Consider the following 26,596-nt stretch of genomic DNA (forward strand, 5'->3'; position numbering starts at 1 on the left):
ACTTTCTCGAGGATAAGCTGCATAAATGACTGCTTGCCTTGCCTTCACTCACACAGCTCCCACGCGTCTCAGCCAAAGTAGAGTGAAAAGTTAGGTTAAAAAGTACGGAGAATAAATCTATGTATGATAATAGTAAATTGGTACGGTGACTTGTTTATCATGCAGATGGTTAAGAACATTGATAAATTCGGACCCAGACTCTCATTAGGCCTAGAGTGGTATTATTCACTCTCAAGCAGTCTCTCTCTAGTCTACCCACCCCGTGTATTATTGGGAAATACGATGATGATGATGATGATGATGGTAAACTATGCCAACATGAGGCCTATTTGCGCTTATATATTGAACTTCTCTTCACTGTGAGGTCCAAGTGGGGCTAAAACTGCTGTCTCCTCACAATAAATACAGATTCAGTGTGTGAGTACAAATATTCAGTTTTAACAATTTACGCCAATGTGAAAACGAGACACGATAATGATGATGATAATGATGAAAGTTTGTTTGGTATGATGATGCTAAATTCTCTGTTTACTAATTAGGAAGCTTTCACGTGATGGACTTGGTAATTAAGTATATTTCGGTTGGACAACTAATGACTGTATACTTCCTCTCAATAATTAACTGTATATTTCCTCTCAATAACTGAAACGTTTTTAAGCCAGCAAAGTGGAAAATAGTTATATAATTATGAAAGTTACTGCATTACAGAAGTGTCCGTGGAATGAGGGTAATTATCAATCACTATTCGTTTCTTCACTAATTACGAAACTTTTACGTTACAGCAGTGCCACGTATTGAGGTGCATGGTTGACACGTTTAGGCGTTATAACAATGGTAAATAAGTGCATGGTTAGCAAGGTTCTGGGCTATGGTAGTGATAGTGGGTGTGGGTATATAAATGTATGGTTAAAAATCTCTGCGGTTATGATAGTCGTGGATAAGTGAATAATGAGCCGGTCGACTAGGCCTATAAGAGTTTCAGATATTATGGAAGTGATAAGTCTACAGCATGGTGAAGATGCTTTGGGATCTATGAAAGTATTAAATAAGTGAAGGTTGGTGAAGTGTTGGAGGTTACGGAAGACTTAAATGGTAAAAAAGTGGCTGGGCAACTAAGAGCCAATGCCCCTGGTCGCCTCACATGTTGGCCTACCCAGAGTTCATTCCCACCAGGACACACTGCCTTACCTTGCGGTGCGTGTCCCTCCAGCAGACAGCCAGGTAAATCCAGAAAATCCCTCCTGCAAAAACGGCACTATAAATCCAACACTCAGGCACTACACACACTTCACTGTACTTCCACTTGGCACTTTTATATGCCCCGTGCCAACCCAGACGATCTAGGCAATGGCACACACAAGAGGGCGCTGAGTATAGAGGGAGACACCGCGGGATTACTACGACATGCTGCGTTCAGATCACCAGCCGCGAGTGCAGCTAGACAGCCCCAGTACACACCAGCCACACACACACATACACACCCCCTCTTTACCTGGCTTTTAATTTCGCGGCTCCACATTCATCCTTCACTCCCTGTTTCAAACTAACCTGTTTTCCGCTTTACTCTCCCAAATTTACCATTCCAAAAGCGTTCTCTCTGCTGTAGTTTATAGAATATGGTTTTGCATGTACTGTTATTTTCTACGGTATCTTCTATGTTAATAATTTAGGAAACTACTGACGTACGGAAGCTACCTACAAAAAGTATCTGTCAATGCGGTGGCCAATCGGGAATAGGCGAATCAATGACGTATCATCCCAGCCAATGGAAGGCCAACGTTGCTCATGACATCACAAGCACCCACCAACAGCCGACGAAGATTCCCGCGACGTCACTCCTTCTCAACCAATGAACGAACCTGGAGATTGTGACGTGAGGGGGGTGTCGACCTGCTGGGGTGGGAGGCAGGTGAGGAGGAGGCTCAGGTGCGTAGCGAGAGTCTCTACGATGAGACGGAGTCCGCTGCCTTGCTTCTCCTCTCCTCTCACCTCTAACGCTTCCCATCCCAATCCGACATTTTATTAGACCTTGGTGGTATCTTACGCAATCTGTAGGACTCTAATGACAAGGTGAGTAACTTTCAGCATCTGGTATCTCTTAGTGAGCTGTGATGTGCATAACGTGAGAGAATGTGGGGTGTACAGTCACGGCCGCAGGTTGTGTAGCGGAGACTCAAGCTGAAACCGAATTTTTCGGACCACGAGCTGTGGTACGGGGAGACACTGATTTGAACGGAAGTTAAACAACGAAGCTCCATAAATGCTGTAAAGAAAAATACGGCGTCTTTCTAGAGTTATGCTGGAGAAATTTTGGTCAAGCGTGAAGGTAATAATGTCGCATTTTTTGGACCGTTAAAAGTGCTGTGAGAAGTGTTGTGAGAAAATTATATATATATATATATATATATATATATATATATATCTATAGATATATATATATATATACTGTATATATATATATATATATATATCTATATATATACAGTATATATATATATATATATACTGTATATATATATATATATATATATATATATATATATATATATATATATTTCTCTCTCTCTCTCTAGATTCTTTTCCTGGAAATTTTTGTTCCCGAAAGATTCGGCTTAATTGAGAAAAAAAATCTTGATTGCATTTTTTTGGGAAAAATTCAGTAAATGAATAATAAAACACACACGCACGCTAAAAGGTATTACTAATATCATCACAACTCAAGCAATTTCAACCCTTTGATTCCAATGACGTCCTACTGCTACCTGGTGATTTCATGGACCGGAGTCCCCAGTAGAGTAAGGCTGAATGGAGGCTGTTTCTAATCCCTCGCGCTAGAAGATACTCACCTAAACTGAACAAAGTTATCTGGTTGTAAGAAGAATATGATAAAACCGACGTCACAGCATAGAAATGGTTAATGCTGTATTTCTTAGGGTACATGACTGACTCGCTGAGGGTAGTAAAGTAGGAAGATTGAGGTTTAATTAGATCTGATTGGGAGGCATATAAATTTCTATTAAACAGATTTAAAATTATTCTGATATAAAGTTTTCGGCAGTGCAAAAACGAAAAAATAAATGAACTTTCTCATCATCGCATCTTCAGCATTTAATTCCAGCTAATATTAACTTTCCAATGGTCGGCGCAACTCTAGTATTCTCTTTCTTCTAACGCCAGACGATTTTATTTAGTTGAAAGAAATGTTTGAAGATTTTTGAAGATTTTAAGTCCCCCCTCCTAACTAAACAACCTAGGTGCGAATAACGGCAGTCGTATAGAAAACGGGATATGGCAACTCTCACGCGTGGGAAAGTTGCCAGTTAGTGACTAATTGCGCCACCTGTAGGGGAGGGTGGCGGGAAGAGGGGAAATCGTTACGGTATTTTATAGATAGCTCTAGGCATATGCATGAGAGAAGAAAAAGATTATTCTGGCTCCATATTCTAGTGAAGAGGATTCTAGGGAAGAAAAATGGTGCAGAATTCGTGTTTTAGTGAAGAAAAGACCGCGGCTATATAAGTTCGTGTATTAGCAAAGGTTATTCATGGTTTAGGTTCGTGCAGTAGTGATGGTGAATACAATGTAAGTTCGTGCAGTAGTAAAGGTGAACATTATAGCAAGTTCATGCGTTTATCAGATTGAGAGAGAGAGAGAGAGAGAGAGAGAGAGAGTCCGTTCGTGCGGCAATGATGTTAAAAGAGTGTAAATTAGTGCAAGGCCCTACTGGGCCTTGGATTAGTGCACTGGTGAAGAGAGGGATGGTTCTATGTTCGTACACTGGTGAAAAGAGAGATATAGTGTAGGTCTCTGAATTGGTGAGGATTATATAGAAGAAAGGAAATCGGTAAAAGAAGTTCAAACAGAAAAATATATGAGAAGTGAATATAATATGAAAGCATGAAAGAAGAAAGAGTTAGAAAAGTTAAGATAATGAGAAAGAATAGAAGAAAAGGTGCGAGTGAAACAAATGTGAGGCATAAGTGAAAAAGATAATAGCTGATCTCAGTACCGTACTTTTCTTTAAATTTAATTATGTTTTTCCTACCAAGCCCTTAATTCCTGAGTTTATATAAGATTGGTTCCGTCTATCAATCTCCTTTGCTTCTGTATATATTGCCTGATGCTACGGGGTAACCTAGGCGAAGCTGAGAAAGCGTATTTCGTTATCCCTACTCAGTGACGACCCCCTCTTTCCACTACACATCCAGGTGGACACAACAAAAACGCCGACAGGTTGCCCCATCACCATTCAGCCACCTCCCTCTTGTACTCTCACTTTATCTTTCTTTTTACTCTTCAACTCGTTACCTCCAACCACCCCTCTCAATCCTCCCCCATCTCCCGCCAGTCATCACAACCTTACCTCATGTACTGTACTCTTTCATTTTGTCTTCCTCGTCCTCTTCACTCGTCTCTTTCACCCCATTCCTTCGTCAACCCAAACCATCCTCCTTCATGTGCGCTAAAATCCATCCTTCCATCGTATTCTTGGTCTTCGTCTTCCTCCTCTCCTGTTTTGGATTCTCTCTCTCCTTATCGTCCCCTTTCTCCCATCTTTCTTGTCATTCATATCCTCCTCTGCTTCTCTCTCTCTCTCTCTCTCTCTCTCTTTCCCCCATCTCTTCCTCCTCCCCTTTCCCCTCACTCCAGCTACCCCATTACGTTGCTCTGAAGACATGTCCCCCCCTCTCCCAGTTTTTCTTTCCTTTTTCCCTCCTCTTTCTTTCTTCCGTCTCCCTGTTTTTTTATTCTCTTCCCCCCTCTTTTCAATCTTTCCCTCTGCCTCTAATCATCCCTCTTCACATCGTTCCCTCCTCTCTCTCTACCCTACCTCTCCCTCCCTATCTTTTTATCCCGTCTCCTAAACCACCCGCTTCTCTTCCCTCTCCCCCTTCTCCCCGCACCCTACATTCCTCATTACGATATTCTGATTGTCTTTCTCCCCTCTCTCTCCATCTTGTCCCCTTCCCTCTTCCTCTCACCCTCTCTATCCCTTCCCCCAAACCACATTATTACGTTTTAATTAGAAAAAAAATCCCCCTTTCTCTCCCCTCCTCCTTCCCATCTTTCACTCTCTCGCTTCTCCCCGTCTATCACATCCCATTTCCTTCCTCCCCTTCTCTCTCCTCTTCCTCCCCCCTCCCCCCACACCCCGACCACCTCATTATGATGTTTTCACTACTTGTTCCCAGACGCTCATCTCTCTGACCACATCATTACCAAGTGATTACTTTTTGCCCTCCTGTGTTTGTGTTACTCCTGCATGTTAGTCCTATATTTTACCCTTCCTGCACTGAATCCTCTTTAGCGATTTATTTTGGTACCGCTGATCGATTTTATTCATCTTAGTCTTCTTTAATATTCTTTATTTACCTACGTACTTGTCTTTCTCATACAGATTAAATGAATTATACCCCATCTGCACTAGGACTCCTTAGATAGTTTATTCTTACGACAGCTAGACGTATAAATTCACCTTAAAGTCTACAATACCCAGACTTCTCGTAATTCTTTGCTGCCGCCTAACGTTATTCACCTTAGAGAACCTACAGTACAAGTGTCTCTAACCAGCCCGCGTCTCTCCGTCTCTCCCTAGGCCGCCAAGATGATGAGCAGCGAATTCGTGTTGGAGTTGATCAGCGTCTTCCACACCGGGCCTGTAAGTCTGTCGCCACCTCACGTAGCCCCCTCCTTCTGTTCCCTATTCTTTTCTCTCCATTCTTCTTTTCCCCCCTATCTTTCCCTACTCCTCCTGTCTTTACTGCTTTCCCGATTTCCTAGGCGTCCTCTCCTTTTTCCCTCCCTTCCACTCTAGCCTTCACTTATAACATTTTCCATACTTATTTTTGTTTTTTCCTTACTCTCCTATCCCTCTTCCTTCCCTATTCTCCCATCTTCCTCAGCTCCTTTTCTCTTAGCTCCTACCTCTTTCCTAATTCCCATCGCTTCCCTTTTTTTTTCCTTTATCACCCCTCTTCTTCTCTTGTACACAGGACCTGAAAGACAACCTTCCATCCAATATTCTCCCTCTTCCTAATGCCGTATCCCTTCCTATCCTCCTCCCCTCCTCTCAACGCCTAGTTCGAAGTTGCTTTCTTAAATCTTTCCCTTTCCCGTTTCCCTCGTTCTTCTCCCATCTCCTTTTCTCTTTCTTTTTCTCTCCCTTCCTTCCTCTTCTATTTCTCTCCCTGCTCTCCCCTTTTTTCTTTCTCCCTTTCTATCCTCTTCCTCCTTTGTTTCCACATTTACGTCTTTTTTACTCCCTTCTCCCTACTTATCCCTCCCTTTCCTCTTTTTCCCACCTATCTTCTTTCCTTCTTATACATTTCTCTTACTCCCTCCCTTTTCCCTTCCCTTTCTCTCTTCTTCCCTCTCCATCTCCCTCCTCTTTTTCTCTTCTCCTCCAATCACACCCACCCTTTCCTCCTCCTCCTCCTCCTCCTCCTCCTCCCTGTCTTTCTCCCTTGTTCTCTTTTGCTCTCAATCACCTCTTTCTCCTTCCTCTTTTCCACCCTCTCTTCCCCCCCCCTCACCGTTCTCCCTCTTTTTCCTTCTTCTTCTCCGCCCCCTCCCCTCTTTCCCCCCACTCTCACACTGAATCCACCCCCGTTACTTCTCTCACCACTAATTGTGTGAAAAAGGTACACAGAGTTACACAGGTACAGTCACACAGACCTTACGATTCTTTGTAACTGACTGACCTTTTTAATTCGCAGAAGTTTGAAATTGGAGAGAGAGAGAGAGAGAGAGAGAGAGAGAGAGAGAGAGAGAGAGAGAGAGAGAGAGAGAGAGAATAGTATTTTAATTTACTATTGCTGAGAATTTTAAATATTCTCTAGGCTGGTACATGATTAAATAGTATCCACTTGAATCAATATTTGTAAGCACTGTAAAAAAAAATATATATATATATCGATACAAATACCTAATGTAATTATCAAAACTACAGAATTATGATAAGTTAACTCGGTTTAGATTTTGTATATAAAGAGGCAACAGACGTGGTGTTAGAAAAGTCTGTACAATAAGAACCGTATTCTTGTGGGATTAGAATGCATTCCCACGCCTCTTGCTGACCAGTTTGTTTTTGTATTTGGGTGACTAAAATTCTTCTTCTCGTTACTGATGCAAAATGCGTTGATATAATTAGTGAAATAACATGCAAGGAAACAGGTGTAATATGCGGTTTAAACAGATAAGGAATATGTGCTTGTAAACATCTTGAGACCACGAACGTACGACTCTTGTACTGTAATTGGGAGTGATGTAGAGTGAATAATGTATCAGGTGGTCGTGTCATTTGGATGCAGTGCGGAGCTGCGAGGTGTGGCAATATAGGGGTGCGACAGTGTGGAGTGCGACAATGTGGGGTGTGACAGTGTGGTGTGTGGTAATGTGTAGTATTGTGAGGTGTGGCAGTGTGAAAAATAGTAGTGCGAGATGTGACAGTGACCAACAAAATCTTAACTCACCCACCGGTATTCCTTGACCCCACCAAACCCTTGACTCTTCCCATGACCTCCCTGATCCATCCCTTGATCCTTAGGTGGAGCCCGGATCATGCATACAGAAGCTGGTTGGCAACGTACCGACGGGGGTGATACTGAAGGACGTGTCGCTGGAAATCCATGGAGGGGAGCTGATGGCCATCCTGGGTTCAAAAGGTCAGTAGCGAGGGTCACAGGCACTGGCAGGTTGGGTCACTGGAAGTCGGGTCACGGGGGGCCTGCAAAGATGTGACAATTAGACGAAAACCAATGACTCTCCCTATAAGTCAATGGGTATGGATGATGATTATGATGATGATGGTGGTGGTGACGATTAGTGGTAGGTGGGGGGCTCACCATCCACTCACTCGATGTAGTGCTGCTCTCCGGTGACTGCCCTTTCCTCTCCTCCTTTCTTTCCTTCCTTCCGCTTATGTCGTTCTTTCCTTCATTCTTTCTTCTCCCTTCTGTCTACGGGTGACTCTACACTGAGCGATAAGCCAAATGGTTTCCTGTTCACCAGGAAACCATTTACTACGCTGGGTGGTAACCATATAACCAAATTATGGCGCCTTGTGGTTTAGTGGGTAATTAAGGTGCTCCAATTGGATTCAGTCCGTGTAGGTTTCTAACCAAGGGGTGGTTGGGGTTTACTGTTCACGTCCAATCAGAGATGAATGAGGCTGGTCACTCATCTTAAATGTCAAGACCAACTTGCCTAACCCTGGGCCTCTATTCTACTCATGGCAACGCAAGATTATATGATGATGATGATGATGATAGTGATAATAATAATGATAATGATGATGATGATGATGATAATGATAATGATAATAATAATAATAATAATAATAATAATGGTGATAATGATGATGAAGATAATGATGACAATGAAATACCTGTAATAATGCTGAACATAACCTACTCCCAATCCCATCTTTCTCCCCCACTACATTCAGGCAGTGGCAAGCGCGCCCTACTTGAAGTCATCTCAAGACGCGCCCAAGGACCCACGCGGGGGCAGATCTTGCTGAACCACGTGCCCATGTCCCTGAGGCTCTTCCAGGACTCTTGCGGCTACGTCACCCACAAGACACAGTTACTAGAGGCGCTCACCGCTAAACAGACGCTGGAATATGCCGCTAAACTCTCTCTCAGTTCTAAGGTGAGGTGAAGTTAGGTTTGGGTAGGTTAGGTTAGGATAGGGTACCGGGACGATTTAGACACACACACACACACACACACACACACACACACACACACACACACACACACACACACACACACACACACACGCACGCACGCACGCACGCACGCACGCATGCACGCACGCACGCATACACGCACGCACACGCACACCCACGCACACCCACGCACGCACACACACACACACACACACACGCACACGCACACCCACGCACACACACACACACACACACACAACCTTCTCCCACCCAATAGATACTGTACAGTACTCCAGTCTATATTCCATTAGTGTTAAACTTGGCCTCTGGTTTTTAACATTCATTTATCGATTTGTTTATGTGCAGATCGGGAGCTCGTTGCGGTCAGGTCGGGTGCGTCAGGTTCTGGCGGACCTGGCCCTCACACAGGTGGCCAATCGCTCAGTGGACCAGCTTACCCCATCAGAGTACCGCAGGCTCGTCATCGGGGTGCAGCTCATCAAGGACCCGCGTGAGTATTAATTCATCTTGCATCCAACATCTAATCTAATCATACCTCACCTCACCTCCCCTAACCCGTCCTAACCTAACCCAGCTTACCCCATGAGCGTATCACAGGCACGTCAATGGGGTGCAGATTAAGGACCCCCATGAGTTTTAACCCCTCATAGTCAGAACACCTCTAGCATTCCATTCCAGGTAACGCTGGGGGATGCTAAAACACCTGAGAGTGCATTTGAGGAGCCTGAGAGAGTTAATGCTGTTACAATTAGCCTAACCGCCTCATGATCCGAACAACTTAATTATCTTTTTAGTCTGACGGCAGATTATTTTATTCAGCTGAGTGTGTTATAGAGACCTAACAGAATTAAGCATTTATTTTATTTCATTTTTTTTATTAGAGGTTGGTGACCAAGATTTAGGTATTTTATGCTTTTTGTGATACTATATTGAAGTAAACTGAAATAGCTTGTTGACTATAATATTACGGTCGAAAGGAGGGTGAACTACATTTGTTTGCTTGCTATGTGACGGTCTGATGATGTGTAAGCTCATAATGCATATAGGAGCTATGGACCCCGACAGAATATAGCGAAGCTTAGTAACTTGTTCCTCTCTCTCCCTCCCCTCGTCAGTGGTGGTGCTACTGGACGAACCGGCGTGGGGGCTGGACCCGCTCAACACCTACTTCGTCATCTCCATCCTCAGCAACCACGCTAAGAAGTACAACCGCATCATGATCATTACTATGGAGAAGCCAAGGTGGGGCCTGTCTATCTGTCAGACTATCTGCTTATCTGTTAATCTACCTGTCTATCTATATCTACCTGTATCTACCTATTCATCTATTTGTCTGTCTGCTTTTCTGTTTCACACACTCCATTCGCTGTAGATAGCCAAACCATTTCAGAGTTTCATTTTACTCTTCCAGCAACATCAGCCTCTACGACCCCTATGTTCTGTTTAAACTGACTAATAGAATGTGGTCAGCCTGACCAAATTTCCAAAGTGCATCCCTAGTACCGAAAACGCTTTTTAATCTTCTAGCTGCTACAGTTTCCCAAAGCTAATCGTCTTGTTTTAAAGTAAATGAAGTATTTAATCCTCGTTACTTAACTAAACTCTTTTAGCCCCATTGCCATCAGTTTACATCGACCTGTCTGGCGAAACATCACTTGTTTCTTTTCACAAAACCTATGGGTATCCCTGCTTCAGTTACCAGCAATGGTCTGATGCCAAATAAATATGGACGGTTGATGCACACTTGCATCTGCACATGATCAGGGCTGAACTCCTTTATTTACCCTGCTGTCAATAGAACGGTTTCCTCCTCACAAGCGTTTCGAGAGCGACAATATTATGATGCACGTTTCTTTTTGATCATTGCATCTGGGATCAAAGGCTTAAGTGATGCGTGAATGGATGTATTATTTTTTCAGCGGGCACTTTGCTGATAATTCTGCTTTTATTCCTTTCCTTTTCCTGTTTCTGGATCGACTGTCTCCATTAAAGCAGTTCAGCTCAAGAATGTCATTTGTATTTTCTTCTTGCTACCACCAGACGATTTACTTTAGAATATGAGAGAAGTAGTGAAGGAGTTAATGATGGTACGTCTTACCCTTCCAACTGAAAAGTCTCTCCACAGCTGACTAAAATTGTTTGTGGATAACTTGAACATCGTACTGAAAGAGTTAATTAGTGGGCATTAGGGTTAGAATAATGATGATGAGAGTGATGACAACGATGGTCTGCCTTTTGTCCCCTCCTGCACCGTCTCTAAACCTACTGCTGCTGCTGCTGACGAAGATGGCTGCATATTGATAATAATAATGATACTGTAGTAATAATGATGTTGATTCTAACCTACTCCCTCGCGCACTGCCTTTCGTCCCCTCAGGTCAGACATCCTACCGTTCCTGGATCGCGTGACGTACCTGTGCCTGGGTGACGTGGTGTACACGGGCTCCACCAGGCACATGATTGACTACTTCAGGACCATCGGATTCCCATGCCCAGAGCTAGAAAACCCTCTCATGTACTACCGTAAGTCAGCATGGAAGGTAGATGAATGGATACGTATTTTTGACGAGTTCAGCGCCGTTAATTTTTCGAAATGAAGTAATTTTATGGATATGCTAAAGATCTGTTTACTGTGAGGCGGTAAGCAGAATTTCAGAGTGTGACACAGACATACTGTAATTTCGTCCATTCAATCCATAATTAACTCCTCAACCAGAGGACATCTCCTAGCCTAAAAACAATCATCTGAAATAAGCATGCAGAAAGAAATAGAAGAGACCTTCTCTGGATGAACAGGTTTAAATCTGGGAGCAGATCAAGCTCGTGTCATTATTAACAGCTGTCATAATGTACTGACCACTGTTTTCTTCATTAGTGTCTATTACACTACTCTGAGGTTACTGAAGCTGCCCCCTTCTCTCTTCTCGCTTTGGCTAGCTAGAGTGCTTCCTAGCTGTGTTTCTGTCTCAGTCTCTATATTTATCAATCCGTCCATCCATCCACTCACAACACATACTGTACATCAAAACTAACCATCTTACCCTCCCCTGCAGTGTGCCTCTCCACCGTGGATCGCCGCTCCCGAGAACGGTTCATTGACTCCAACAACCAGATCGCTGCGCTGGTGGAGAAGTTCAAGTTGGAGGGCGGACCATACAGGAAGTACTCAGGCCCTCCTCCCGAAGTGGACCAGCTCGAACATAAGGTCCCTCTGTCAGCGTACGGTCGTCCCGGCATCTTCTCCACTATGATGGCTCTTATGGGGTAGGTGCCTGAGAGATAAGGTAGTTTTTAAAAGATGAAAGAGAATTTGAGCAAGGAAGTGGGATGCCTAGATAGAGGCAATGGGCATGTGCATATTACGTCTAACCACTTCATTCCACTGACATACTTTTCATTTTAGCCGTGCCACCTTCCGAGGCTTTTATACAATTAAGACCTTTCTAACTGATGGGGTTATACATAACCTGAATCAACCAACTTTCTGCTGAATAAAATTTCTCCAGCTATAAAATCGTTTGGAGACAGCAGAAACAAAACGAAAATTCCTCAGGCTATAGGGTTTTAACATAATACAGAGATATCTTGGCTAAGTGAGCGTTTAGAGAGAGTAATGAACACGAGCATGTTACGCCTAACAAGATACGACAAGTAAGCTTCGTATCCCAATAGCGTTTTGTCCCAAACTTCTGTCTAAAGCTAGTAATGTCCTAAGAATGTCAGTTTCCTAGATTGTCTGGTTGTCTCAAACTTAAAGCATTCTGGTGTCGTGTCCTCGGCCTTTCATAAATGAGAGTCGCATTCCAGAGTGTCATTCTCAGCAAAAGGTCCTAATCTTGTTGCTTCCCTCCCCGACAGTCGAGCCTTCACCATGATGTTCCCCTGCAGCTCTGTGGGCCTCCAGCAGCTCTTCTTCAGGGTCTTCCTCATGCCCGCATACTTCTTCCTTCTCTGGAACTTCTACTACGAGCTCAAGGTAAGTTGTTCCTCCCAGGATTGTTACTACTTCACTCATCATTGTCACCATCATCACCGTCATCGGCAACAGCGATAGCATTTTTATCCAATCCCAGGTTGCCAGCTCGTAAATGAAGTTTATAGATGTTCCACAAGTCAATTACCATCCTTTCCAGTAAATAGCTGCTTATCGGTGAATAGCAGCTCATTTCACTAAGTACACTACTGATAGTTCTAGGTTTATGCTTTTCTTTTCCTATTTATAGATCATACTTACCACACTTTTTAGTAAGAAACAGGATCAGAAATGGAATGACAATGATCGTATTTTTTCTACCTGTCAGTATCTAGTGCTCACTATTACGGCATCTGACTGAATTTGGGGTTACTCAGAGCTATGAGACTTACTGAAATACATAGAGAGATACATCATTTAACTTCCGTTTCATTTAGTTTAAGTAAATGATATTTCGTTTGTTAAATGTTCACTCCCTTTCTTACCTGGCAGCCGTTCCAGCGGTCCTTCCAGAGCAGAGGCGGGCTTCTCTTCAATTGCCTGGCTGGAACCGCCTTCCTCGCCACCGCTGTCACATCAAAAACATGTCAGTGTGCATCTCATTCGTCAGTGTTGTTTGAAATAACTGAAACATACTATATGACGTTAGGAAAGTCATTTTACAGTAGCAGACAATAGCATACTGCATACACAGTTCCCGCCGTCACGCTTCAAATTCACGTATAACACAACCACAACCAATACATTTCTTACACAACCAGACACCTCACAGTAACACACCACACTGCTATACCTCACACCAACACAGTGACACCTATTTCACATTTAACAGTCACAGCTAACACTGTCACACCAAACTTCACCAAACCACACACTGCCAAACCTCACATTGTCACTCGATACAGCCACAGTTCATGGTCACATTTCACATTGTCGAAACACATACTATTCGTATTACTTCACACTGAAACGCTTTACACCATCACACCTCCGGTCTCCTAGTATACGCTTACCATCTGTTATCCCTAGTTTAGATGTGTTGCCTTGACTTTGGGCTTAATATTGCTTTGATACTTAATTTCAACATTTGTTTACCTTTCAGTCGCGCCGCACCGGACCCGCTACTACCATGAGGCAAGAGAGGGGCTGTACCGAGGCCCGCTCTTCATCTTCACATACAATTTCTTCTCCCTCCCAGTCTCTTACGTCAGCGTCATGGCGGCGGCTGCGATAGTCTTCTTGTGAGTATCAGGAAATGAGAGGTGCACCATGAGTCATACCGCAGAGTATATGAATGACCCTCGTGCAGTCGACAGGTATAAATCTAATCCACGTTTCTTCCTTGCAGCGGGTTATCCCTGGGCTCAACGCAACACGATGGGCTGGACTGGGAAGGCTGGGCAATTTTCGGGTCGGTGCTGTGGGCGGTGTGGGCGTTCGTGGAGCAGCAGACTATCGCACTTATGATATTCGTAAAGTCATCCTACTCGGCCGGAGCTACCTCGGTCGCGCTTACCACCTTCTACCTCCTCATAGCATCTGGCTGGCTCAGGTGGGTGGAACATGCAGGTGTTGTGGCTTTTGGTTCTTGTCGTCACTGTCGTCGTCGTCACAGTCATCATCACTGATGATCATCATTGGCATAATCATCATCGACATTATTCTTGTCTTCACCATTACCCTCATCCTCATCATTATCATTCTAACCCTAAGTACATCATTTTATTTTATCATCATCATCATCATCATCATTATTATATTTTCATTAGCCCTAATTAATATAGGCAGAATATTTTTTCCCCTCGGTGCGATGAAAAGTAATATACTGGTATTTTCATGTCTTTTCCTGTTCACCAGCACTACATCGACTGTTGCAGGTCGCATTTTAGGGTAAGCTTGAAACTTAGCAAAAACTACTGGTTGCCTTAATGACCAACGTGCAGTCAACAGGCATTCATCTGACAGTTCTTGTAATAACCGTCAGACCTAATTCACCCGCAGCCGCAGCTTGTCGGTACAATTATATTGCTCCCTAAAAATTGATGCCTGCTCTAATAGTCCTCGTGCAGTCGATAGGCAAAAATCTGACCTTTTACATACTACCAGCCATGAAGTCTACTAATGCACCCGCACCCACAGGTCACTGGTACGACTCTCCGACTGGCTGTACTACCTGGGTCACGTGATAGTGTTCCGGTACGCCTCAGCTGTTCTCCAGGAGCAGGTCTTCCTTGACAAGCTTCCCAACCTGCCCGTCAACGCCAGCGCCATCTGTCCCGACAACAACGCCGAGTACGGGTGTCGCTATCGGAACGGCACCTACTACCTCCTCGAGCGGTACCACTTCCCAGAGAATGGTCTGGACCTCGGCAGACAAGACCTCAACCTGTGGTACAATTTTGGTATCTCATTTGCCTTCTTCGGTGGGATGCTGGTCTTGAATTTGGTCCTCTACCTGGTCCCCCTCCCGTCCTTCATCAAGACCAAGTTCAGGGACTGAGGATAAATCATGTTTTTGTCTTCTACTTTCACAATTATTTCAGCTTTTGCTTTTTCTTTATTTCGTGTGCAGTGAGAGTTTTCGGCAGCTTCCCAAGTTTGGTGAAAACATCGCAGGAATGATGAGCCATCCTAGACATTAATCCAGTTAAGAACAGATATTGTTTCGTCAGTCTCCACTAATTTTAAGACTGCCTGAAGTAAGACCTTGATCTGTGGTACATCTTCGATCTTTCCTTTGCCTTCTTCGGCAGAATAATGGTCCTGAATTTTGTCCTCTTCCTGGCGACTCTCTCCCTTCAACAAAGCCAGTGTGTGTGTGTGTGTGTGTGTGTGTGTGTGTGTGTGTGTGTGTGTGTGTGTGTGTGTGTGTGTGTGTGTGTGTGTGTGTGTGTGTGTGTGTGTGTGTGTGTGTGTGTGTGTGTGTGTGTGTGTGTGTGTGTGTGTGTGTGTGTGTGTCTGTCTGTCTGTCTGTCTGTCTGTCTGTCTGTCAGATTTTGTTTACGCTGTTTCTCGCACAGTGAGGAATCTAGTTTTTATAATTCTGTTACTCGTGTTTTTGGTCTTGTTTATTATGTTTCTTCTGTACGACAAATTTGCATCCGAGATATGCATAGTCGAAACTAGTGTCATTTTGTTATTGGTACTTAGCCTTTTGTCCCCCCCTCAAAAAAAAAAAAAAAAAAAAAACTATGCAAGTCAAATTAATATACCCGTTAAAGGATTAGTGATATATGTTCCAGAGCATTATTTACCATTTGTCATTCATTCTGCACTTCCTTTACATTATCACACCTCACACTAGCATACTACACACTGTCAAACTCCACACACTCAAAACACACTACTACACCTCAGCAACATCTCACACTGCCGCGAATTCACGCTCGTAAAGCACAGGAACTCTGATAACTTCTTGTAAATGTCATGGTATTTATATTATTAGGTTAGGAAATGGATGATGCATAATTCTGTAAGGAAATATATGGTGATAGTTTTTCCTTTACAGACTGACGTTTGCTTTAAATCTGGGTATTTGTTTATATACTGCCACAGCTGTAAATGGCTTTATGTGATAATAAAGCTTTATCATTTCATAATTGTTTCTTTTTTCAAGATTCCACGGATCACCTACTAAATACATTTCATGCGTGTGTGTGTGTGTGTGTGTGTGTGTGTGTGTGTGTGTGTGTGTGTGTGTGTGTGTGTGTGTGTGTGTGTGTGTGTGTGTGTGTGTGTGTGTGTGTGTGTGTGTGTGTGTGTGTGTGTGTGTGTGTGTGTGTGTGTGTGTGTGTGTGTGAGGGTTACTGAGTACATCAAAATGACGAGGACGCTAATGTTTCCAACGCTCATTATACTGACTGACAACCTCTTTAATCCGATGGCGCATTTGTCATCATCATCTCGTCTTTTTTTTTCCATCCAGGGGTGGGGTGAGGTAGGGTCAAGAGCGCAAGAAAAAAAACTAGTGCAAGAAAAGAAGAAAAACATGATACTGGGAGAGATTATCACTGTCAAAATATCTCTAAATTATTTCTTTCACCTTGGGGTATACTTTTTGAACTGCGAGGATTAGAGATAGCCAATACTAGCGTCGTTACTGCTTTTGAAATGCTTGCTGAAGAGTAAAATCATCCTGTGTTAGCATGTTTAAAACGAAAAATTAATGGTACACTGGTAAACCCCATTCAATCCGGGAAGTAATTTTTTTTTTTTTAATCAGTCACTAGCAGAAGATTTTAGTCAGCCTAGTAAACTGGATGATGAAGGCCATATTAGACCCCTCTGGTTCAAAGAGTTTCTCCTAGGCAAACTAAAGTCGTATGTACGTTGCAGCAACAAATTTTTAAAGGCGTCATCGTACTGAATGAACCAGTAAGGAGTCCAACTAATAGCGGGCGTCTTATTCTAGCTTACTATCCATTTTTTTTCCAGCGTAGTGAGGCACCAAACATATGAAAGCAACTCTGACTTATTTGTTCCTGTTGTCGTTTTTGGAATAAACCTTCACTGCACTTGAACTATTCACCCTACAGCACCCACTTTCACAGGTACTCAGGGCCCCCTTCCACACCCTACCACAATTCTAGCTCATTCCACCCATTACTTTGTCCCCCACACCCATTTCTTTCTCCCCTTCTCCAGCACTTTCATTCTTGGAGTGTATTTTGAAATAAACTTTCACTTCCCTACCAACAGATAGGAGTACACCAAGTCAAACTGCGATGCAGCCACTACCCTTCTCTGCTACATTTCCAATACAATGTATAGCTCACAAACAGTCCACCTTGTCAACACTGTAGTGCAGCCTCCACACCATAACACACTTACCACATGCACCAGAGTATCACAACACTGACAGTTCTTCAGTATCAACAAAAGACCTTTGGGGACGGCTAGTCAACGTCTCCGATTTCCTTTGATTAACAATCCATCCCTTCCCATCCAGTCAATTGCTCACCACGTCAATTCTACGCCCCACTGACGGTTTCATGGCGCAACCTAGATTAAATGACAGACGAACGAGCATGTTTCAATTCTGGAAAGGCCTCTCGTACTGAAGTGGTCACTGAAGGCTATATTTAATTCCCTTTGAAAAGTCTCTCATAAGCGGATACGTCCTTTGGATATGGGAGAAAAGAGATGTGTCATCGGACTGAAAGTTAAAATACATGAAGCAATACGAGAACTGCGGTACTCTCTCTAGCAAATTCAAGGCTTCAGGGTCTTAGAGATTTATGTACATCTCATGAAAGCAAAATGTCAGATCTGGTTTCACTTCACAATAATAAATTTTTTTTTTCTGCTTGACAATAATCTTAACGTATCAATTGCATAGTGTGTTATAACTAGCTTACATCGAAAATATCGACCGCTGAGAAAAATCTAGCATAGATTTTTTAAATCAGTCTTTATTTACCATTCAGTACAAACCCCCAACACTCTGAAAACGCTGTCGCTGAAAGCCAGGCAGGAGTATATGAAAGCGGACGGGAAGAAACGGCGATTGTTACTGGTTGAATTTTACGTTTTCTTCCAAAGTGTGTATAAGAAAATGTGTTTAAAATACATGGATAGCCAAGGTAGTTGATCCCTCGATTTATAAGCGTTTATCAATGCCTTCACAGCTCTCCATCACCGAAACCCTTAACTCCGTAGCCCGCACCTACCCTTCACATCCTATTCACGTCTACACTGACGGCTCCGTCCTCGCTAACAGCCGGGCGGGAGCAGCTTGCATTGTCTTTACTTCTGCTTACCCCTTCTTCTCCACCTCCCACCGCCTTCCTATAACTGGGCCAGCAGTACCCAGTGTGAACTATCTGCTATATGCTCTGCCCTTGACTTCCTTCTCTCATCACCTACCAGGTCTCATTATCAGCGATTCCCAAGCTGCCCTTGCCCTAATTCGCACCCCCCCCCTCCGCCGACTCCCCTCCATTCTCTTCGCCTCCCTCTACTCCCGCCTCCATCAGGTTCATGCTCTTGGTCTCAGGGTTTCTTTTATTTGGATCCCAGCCCATGCTGGTCACATCCGCCACAACCAGGCAGATCGTCTGGCCCGAGCTGCCTGTAACCTCCCCCTAGCTGCCATCCACCTCCCTGTGTCCACGACAATTGTCCTAAGAATCCTTCTCGAGGAGTCCAGGGAGGACCTAGCCCCGCGTACCAATGCTGAACGTCCCACTAGTGCCACCATCCAGCACTGTGACACCTACCGTGGTGTGAGACACACCTATGGCAAGCACCCCATCCTCACCCACCGCTGTGATGTGGTCGTCGCCCGCATTCACCTGGGGTATCGCTCCCCAGGGGAAAATCACCGGACGACCGACCGCCAACAGGCCATGTAAACTGTCACAATCCCGTGGATGAAGCATTATCCCATCACATCATTACCTGCCCAGTTATTGCCCCCTTCAGACCCCCTGGAGTCTTGTTTTCTGCTTTGTGTACAAACTTCATCACATCTTGATGTACTCGAAGACATTCTCACCCTTCACCCCGACTTCCTTTCATTGTAATGCCCTGGCGTTAGGACAATGATGGGTATATATATATATATATATATATATATATATATATATATATATATATATATATATATATATATATATATATATATATATATATATATATATATATATATATATATATATATATATATATATATATATATGTGTATATGTATACTCGTATATGCATAGATACAGGTATATTATATATATGAAAGCCGGTGTGTTTGTGGGTGTGTGTGTGTGTGTGTGTGTTGTCCACTCACTCACACATCAGGTGCAGGTGCATAAATTGTCCTTGAGCTAGGATTTTGAATCGAGGTAATTTTATAGTGTATATAGTTTTTTGTCATCTATCTACCTGTGTATGTGACTATGTATATGTATCTATCTAGAGTGTGTGTGTGTTTGTATATATATATATATATATATATATATATATATATATATATATATATATATATATATATATATATATATATATATATATATATATATATATATATATATATATATATATATATATATATATATATATATATACAGTATATATGTCTCCCTGTTTATGTATATGAATATATCATATGTGCACGCGTGCATACATATATGTATGCACGTCTGTGCACATACCCATACCTTTATACATGCGTACCTATCCTGTACATACAGTATGTCTATGGTTACATGTGCGTAAATATATACATATGTATAGATATATACGTATATACATGCATGCATATGTGCCTCTGCATACGTATGTGCATACGTGTGTATTTATGTACATCTTTGCTCATTTCAGAACTTGTAATGATAATTACTGCAACAACTTTGTACCATGAATGTGTCAGTGTATGTCTTTGTTCACTATTGTGTCTGTAATGATAATTACTTCTATACTTTCTATGCCCCGAGGTACTAATGTAATTTTTTTTTACTCTCATACACCCTTCCCTGCTTGGTCCTCAGAGACAATGTTCCCCAGAGTGTTGGAGCTTGTACTGAATGGTAAATATAGAATCTAAATTTAAAAAAAAAAAATTATAAGCGTTCACCCATATGACCCAGTTCTTTATTCTTGCTATATCTAAACGATTTCATTAACCTTAGGAGAAACTAAATTGACGATATTGCTTTCACTAACCCGTTCACTAGATTAGGGCTTTCTTAAACAAAATAACCTGAAAGTAATAAGAATTAGCTAAATGTGACGTCAAAGGATTCAGGAAGTTAAGAATGTGGTGAAAAGGTGATTGCAGAGCTGTGTCCAGCCAGCAACAGTGAAGTATGGGAGTGTCAGAGGGGTAGACATACGTTGCTTCTATGAAACGTGTTAAAGTTAAAACAAACTGGACGAGCGGCGCGACGTCTTATCAAATCGGCAGCGCCGAATCGGCGCATAATCGGCACTTTCAAATAGAATGTATTATAGTGTTTATCTCCATACAGGTTCATACACATGTACTTGTCTAAAATCTGGCCGAAAAAACAGTTTGATTTAGTTACTGATTTTAAAAATCGGATTCAGAGCGAAAATGTTAAAATTACGGGAAGTGTTTCGCCTTTAGGTCGTAGACTCGCCTTGACAGACTTGTTTTGCATAAATGTTGATTTAAAAAGCAAATAAGTGCATTGACAGGTATATTTTAACCTATTTACCGATATTCTGGTAAGCATTTGTACTTATTTTCCAATATAAAAACTTGAGGACTTGTGGGATGTGTTTCTGGGCTATATTTAGAGCCGCGCGCGACCACTGGGCTGTGTGTGGGATAGGCCTAAATTCTGGCATTTGAGTAGATGATGTTCTCTGTACTATTTATGGTTTTATACTAGAAAAACTGTGCTTCGAACGGGTAAAGAGAGCGCACTTAAAGGTGATGGTGATAGTGGAAGAGGAGACATTCAAAATTTTTCCTGGAGGGGCTAGAGAGACTTGACTCTCTCTCTCGTGTTGTACAAAGCTCACTAGGTTAAAAGCCCTTAAAGCAAACCCGCCTAGCACACGCGCACGCACACACGCACACGCACACGCACACGCACACGCACACACACACAGATCAATGCATACACAGGTGTATGTCTACCACCGAGAAAGAAGGTGGTGTTTAGTTTGATTGGTATCATGTTCTCGACGTAGGTGATGAGATCTCTACGTCTGGTACAGGTATCGCCGATACATAATCTATCTATAGTGAACTGCATGTATCCAGACAGGTATTGCGTGTCGTTCTTTGAGTGTCTGGTTTCCTGAATACAAACAATTTCAATGTTTTCTAGTACAAACTGTTGTAGTTCAATGCACTCCCACTAAAAAAAGTTATCGGCACTCTTACAGAATGATAAAATCTGACATACCGGACTAGAGATCTGAAAATAAAACCCTGTGTTAACGCGCCTGGCTGGTATCTCTGATCTGCTGAGCCCTAGGTCCGTATTCATAGTGGCATCAGAGGCTTCGAAGCACCGCTTCCGAAGCAGTTTGTTTTGTCCATAAGTATCAGTCATTTACGTTATTTATTGAGTCTATCAACATATTTTTCATAAAAATTGTAAATGTGAATGTTGATGTGTAATGTTTAGGAAAAAAACAATCGCTATCTAAGAAGAGTTACGAAAGAACCCGAAACCCCGTTGAATAATTTATGAGCCCTAGGTTCGAGCATTGCGTAGTCACAGTGTTTAACTAGCAGCGTTGTCATTTTGGAGAGGAAAACCTAATTTCTATTAAGCCGAAACATCTATCGTATTTTATATATTTATTAAAATGCGGCTAGCGCGTTATCATGCGCTATTATTTAAAGTAATACGCGCTCTTTAGTGGGCTGAATGCTTAATTAAACATGACTGCTTTACTATATGCCATTTTCTTGCACTATGATTCTGAGAATGTTTTGGAATATAATTTCAAGTTACGAACGGACAAACTATGACACTTTTCCTAAGAGGAAATACAGTGAGCTCGTATCTACAGCTGAAGTTCATTATAATCATCTAGAGGAATTATAATAATTTTGTAGGTTATTTCCTTTATCTAAATAGCATCATTAATAGACAGTACTAAGGCTCACCATATTTTCCAGTACATTTATTTGTGGCTAATACCATACTGTGGTGGCCATTGCTTGTCACAGCTTTACATTAAAGGCTGAGAGACTGCCTATCTGCACCTGGTTAAAGTAACGACGTAATATAAATGATTAATAAAAACCTAGTGTTACAAAAGGCTGGGAAGCAGGATCATCAGTGTGAATGACGGTAACAGACAGGCCCTATAAAAAGCTTGGCTCCTATTACAGGCGATTTCCAATAATAATACGATACTATAAGTATAAAACGCAGAACATTAAAAAGAAAACGGCTGATAAGATAATGGATATTAACGACTGGCCGGCCCTAGGGAGGGAATAATAAAACTTAAAATTTATGGAAGGGAAGGATATAGATGTAAGAAACAGCATGAGATACAGTACTGTTATATAGTTCTTTGGAAGTGGAAGTGGACGTGTTTAGTTTAGTTTACAATCAACCCGTTCTTAAAATGTTAATGATGGATTGCATTGTATCACAACGTGTAAGAAAATCCTATGGTTGTAACCTCGGATACGAAGGGTGCCGAGCAGAAAAATAGCAATTTGAATTCTATATTACCTGTCCTAGTGGATAATGTTTTTAGACTTTCATGGAACATTACGTCCATTGCTATGAATTATTCGTTACACACGACCTGATGCTACGGGAGTTGCACTATATCTGCAGAGAAAGAGAGAGAGAGAGAGAGATATATGGGGGGGGGGGAGACGGGGAAGAGATTGAGGAAGGGGAAGAATCAGGTGTACCAGCCCCTTACCACGTATTCACGGTTTCTGTGTCAGTGATAGTTGCAATGGGTGTCGATGCATGGGGTACCGATAAATGTTAGTGGGTGTACCTGTGCTTTATTCAGGTGATGTTCGATGTCAGTAGCTTGAGTTGGACGTTACTGATCACTGTCATCCTCTGTCCGCTTAGTTCCAAGTACTGCATGTTAGGTCCTTGAGCTTGTCCATTGTTTCTACTGGTTTGGTGAGCGCTATGGCATATTCCGAGTCTCTCTGCTGTGATTACCTCTTTACCAATATTCACACATTCTTGATTAATACGGCTCTTGGCCAAGGGAGCCTCTTACAGGGGAGGAACGCTACAATTCGTTACCAATTGATATGGGCATTGTGTATCCCTGATGTTGTTACGATAATACTGCGGAAGAGGGACGCCTTCAAGTGGTGACAGATACAACCATGTGGCTCTACTGCTCAGTTATAAAAGTGTCCTTCAACTACTTCCCTGACCCCTGAACGTAGGATAGTGGACTGCAGGAGAAGGTGAACTTAAGTCTGCATCCACTGAGTTCACACAACAGATGAGTCTGTGGTGGTCACTACTACCACTACTACTGTTATAATGATGACTCAGGTGTGCTCAGGTTAACTGCATACTAAAACATTTACAGGTAATAGGTGACGTAGCTAATAACGACAGGTGTCTGAGTGCTTTAGTAGGTCATTACATCAATATATACAAACTTGTTATGCCCAGATTAAATTCAACATAGGAGACAAATGAGGTTTGGGAGTATAGGTGCTAGATAAGGGTTTCAACAGGTGTAGATATTGGCCATGTGAAGAGGATGGCGTATTTTCTTTTTTAACATAAGGAAGAAGAAGCCAATGGCCAGGGGCCCGCAAGATTCTTCCCTCCAAGAAAAATCAAAACCAAAACAGAAGAGTGTTTGTGTCTGAGATGGAGGGGCCAGAAGGGAGCGGGAGACCATGGATGAGGTGGAGGGATGGGACGAAGAGGTGAGGAGGGGGGGGAATGTGAGTTGGAGAAGGGCAGACTGTCATCGGAAGACAGTAACATGAAGGCGATTCGTTTATGGGTACCATTGATGGTATTTTGGCTTCTGACGATAAAAAGATTTTAAAAGAAGAAAACGTAAACAATGTCTCACACACACACACACACACACACACACACACACACACACACACACACACACACACACCTATATTTATCTATCCATCTAGGCTATATGTCTCCACACATCCCACCCTCCTGTCCACACACAGCTGTTATCCTTCTATTTTCAGTTATTACGATTTGTATTACTGTATCTAAGTAAGCTTTGAAAACACTCAGGAGTGTTCACAATACACATAAAAATCAATAACATCATCATACAAGCAAACAGAATGAAGAAAAACGGAAAAAATCTTACCAAAATCGTCCACAGCCTCCACCAGTCACATTGCGAGCCAGACTACCAAAACCGGCAAATTCTGCCTCACTTCCCTCCCCCCTCCCTCCATCCCTCCGCTGCTTCCCTTTCCCCCTCCCTCCGCTAGGCCCCTCCCCCTCTACTAGTTTGCCTGTTTCCACCATCTATCTCGCTTCTCTCTCTCTCTCTCTCTTCCATTTCATCCTCTAATTTCCTTCCTTTCCCCTCCTTGTCTATTCGCCTCTTCTTTCCACCATTTCCTCCTCTCTGAAAAGCACTCTTCCTCCATCCCCCCTCCCTCTTTCCCCCCTTTACCTCCACCTTCCTCGTCCCTCCATCCCCCCTTGCTTCCTCCCTCCCCCTCCATCCCCCCTTACCTCCTCCCTCCCCCCCATCCCCCTCTCTCCCGCTCCATCTCCCTCCTTCCATCCGCAGTTACCTCCTCTCTCTCCAACTCATCTCTCCTCCTCCCTCCCCTTCAACCCCTCCATCACCCCCCCCCCAATCCTCGTTCTTCCATTTACTCCGGCTTTCTAGAACATTCGATATTTTAGGGACCAATTTACATTCACACACACACACACACACACACACACATATTCATGTATGTCCGTATTCTTAAACATTTCCTTCCCTTGTAGAGACATAGGAAGGAAATCCTTAGCTGAACTAGTATTCTTTAAAAATTCTTTCCCATTGTGAGGTGCTCAATTGAAAGATTTTTTTTTTTTTTTTTCGAGCAGCAGCAGAAACTTTTTGGAACTTGAAGGAATTATTTGATTCATCTTCAAAATTTCCTTCCCAATTTTTGTGCGTTCTTTTGTGGTTTGTTGTCTTATATATATTAAAGAGGTTAAAGTTACTGTATAATTTTATTCATACAGTTTACAACGCTATACCGTACTAATGTTTATGCGTTATATGTGTCTCCTTAAAAGTGTTACCTATTATTCACACATACCTCAAGGAAATCATCTGACGTTAAATGAACTGAATGCTAGAGTTGTAACACTGTTAACTTTGTCAGGTTGGTAAGCATGCAGGTAGGTAGGCAAATAGGTAGGCAATGTAGCAGACTGGTAGGTATGACTGTAGGTAGGTAACCACTGTAGTAGTTAGGCAGGTAGGAAAGTAGGTACTTATAACACTGTGGTAGGAGGGAAGGTAGGTGTCACAGTATGGTAGGTTGGTAAGTAGGTAGGCAGGCACTGTGACAGATGGGCAGGTACGCACAGAGGGAAAACAGGTAGATAGGTAGGTAGGTTAGCACTATAGTAAGTGGCCAGGCACTGTGGGGAAAGATGGGTGGGCAGTCACTGTGGGAGATAGTTAGATAGGTGAGTAGGGACTGTGGAAGGGAGGGAGGTAGTTAGGTATTTTGGTAGGTAGGTAAGTAAGCACTGTGGGAAACTGGAGGGTAAGTAGGAAGGTACAGCGACAGGCAGGTTGATAGGTAGGTGGGTAGGCCGACACGTGGGCACTGTGGTAGGTGAGTATGCAACAAGACCTGCACTGTGGTAGATATGTAGGTGGGCCCTAAATGGTATGTCAGTAGCCGATGTATTTGGCAGGTAGGTAGGTTGGTAGATAGCTGGGCACTGCATAAGAATGCTATGGATTACTCTCCTTACGAGGTGTAGGGGCCTGAGACTAGGCTATGCAACTATGGTCCAGTACATTTAGGGGTAGTTGACCAGCCTACTTCCCTTAGTGGTAAATTGTACTTTCGTTACCTGTTCTAAGTGCAGTTTTAGTAGCAAACACTAAATGGTACAAATAAAATTACCTACTTAAATTCCCGAGTTTATCCCAAACACCAAGAAATAACCGAGTGGTTGCACTATTGCCCTAAATATAACCTAAAAAACACACCTCGCAAATCCTTAAAAAATTTTATTGGATAATATGTACGGATAATTAACAAATGTCGGTAAATAGGTTAAAATATGCATGTCAATGCACTTATTTGCTTTTTCAATCAATATATATGCATAAAAGAAGTCTGTCAAGGCGAGTTGGCGATATAAAAGCGAAACACTTTCGCTACCTTTAGCGTATTTCCGCCCAGAATTCTGATTTTTATAATTGATAACTAAACAGTTTTTGTTTTCGGATTTAAGATAATTGGGTGTGTATGAACCTATAAGGTGATAAAAACT

The 26,596-nt window shown here is 42.6% G+C and overlaps 1 protein-coding gene across 1 annotated transcript; it reads left to right on the forward strand.

The window, feature by feature from the left end:
• Nucleotides 1-5,600: 5,600 nt before the first annotated feature.
• On the forward strand, nucleotides 5,601-15,189 carry LOC145399663 (ATP-binding cassette sub-family G member 5). The gene is made up of 12 exons (XM_080272204.1): nucleotides 5,601-5,659; nucleotides 7,547-7,664; nucleotides 8,447-8,652; nucleotides 9,038-9,182; nucleotides 9,808-9,934; nucleotides 11,070-11,215; nucleotides 11,746-11,956; nucleotides 12,551-12,668; nucleotides 13,158-13,251; nucleotides 13,768-13,906; nucleotides 14,014-14,217; nucleotides 14,805-15,189. Exons 1-12 carry the CDS (start codon nucleotides 5,606-5,608, stop codon nucleotides 15,163-15,165), a joined length of 1,923 nt encoding a protein of 640 aa, XP_080128330.1. The 5' UTR covers nucleotides 5,601-5,605; the 3' UTR covers nucleotides 15,166-15,189.
• The last annotated feature ends 11,407 nt before the right edge of the window (nucleotides 15,190-26,596 follow it).

Source organism: Coenobita brevimanus, chromosome 50 (genome assembly GCF_032717465.1).
Source record: "Coenobita brevimanus isolate Jiangsu-jjx chromosome 50, ASM3271746v2, whole genome shotgun sequence".
In the NCBI taxonomy this organism is placed as follows: Eukaryota; Metazoa; Arthropoda; class Malacostraca; order Decapoda; family Coenobitidae; genus Coenobita; species Coenobita brevimanus.

Bases quoted from the DNA above. Each gene is read 5' to 3' on its own strand.
- LOC145399663 (XM_080272204.1), top strand. From the start codon at position 5,606: ATGATGAGCAGCGAATTCGTGTTGGAGTTGATCAGCGTCTTCCACACC. The intron at 13,252-13,767 runs GTCAGTGTGCAT...TTTACCTTTCAG, and splicing joins CGCTGTCACATCAAAAACAT to TCGCGCCGCACCGGACCCGC. The intron at 14,218-14,804 runs GTGGGTGGAACA...CCGCACCCACAG, and splicing joins ATAGCATCTGGCTGGCTCAG to GTCACTGGTACGACTCTCCG.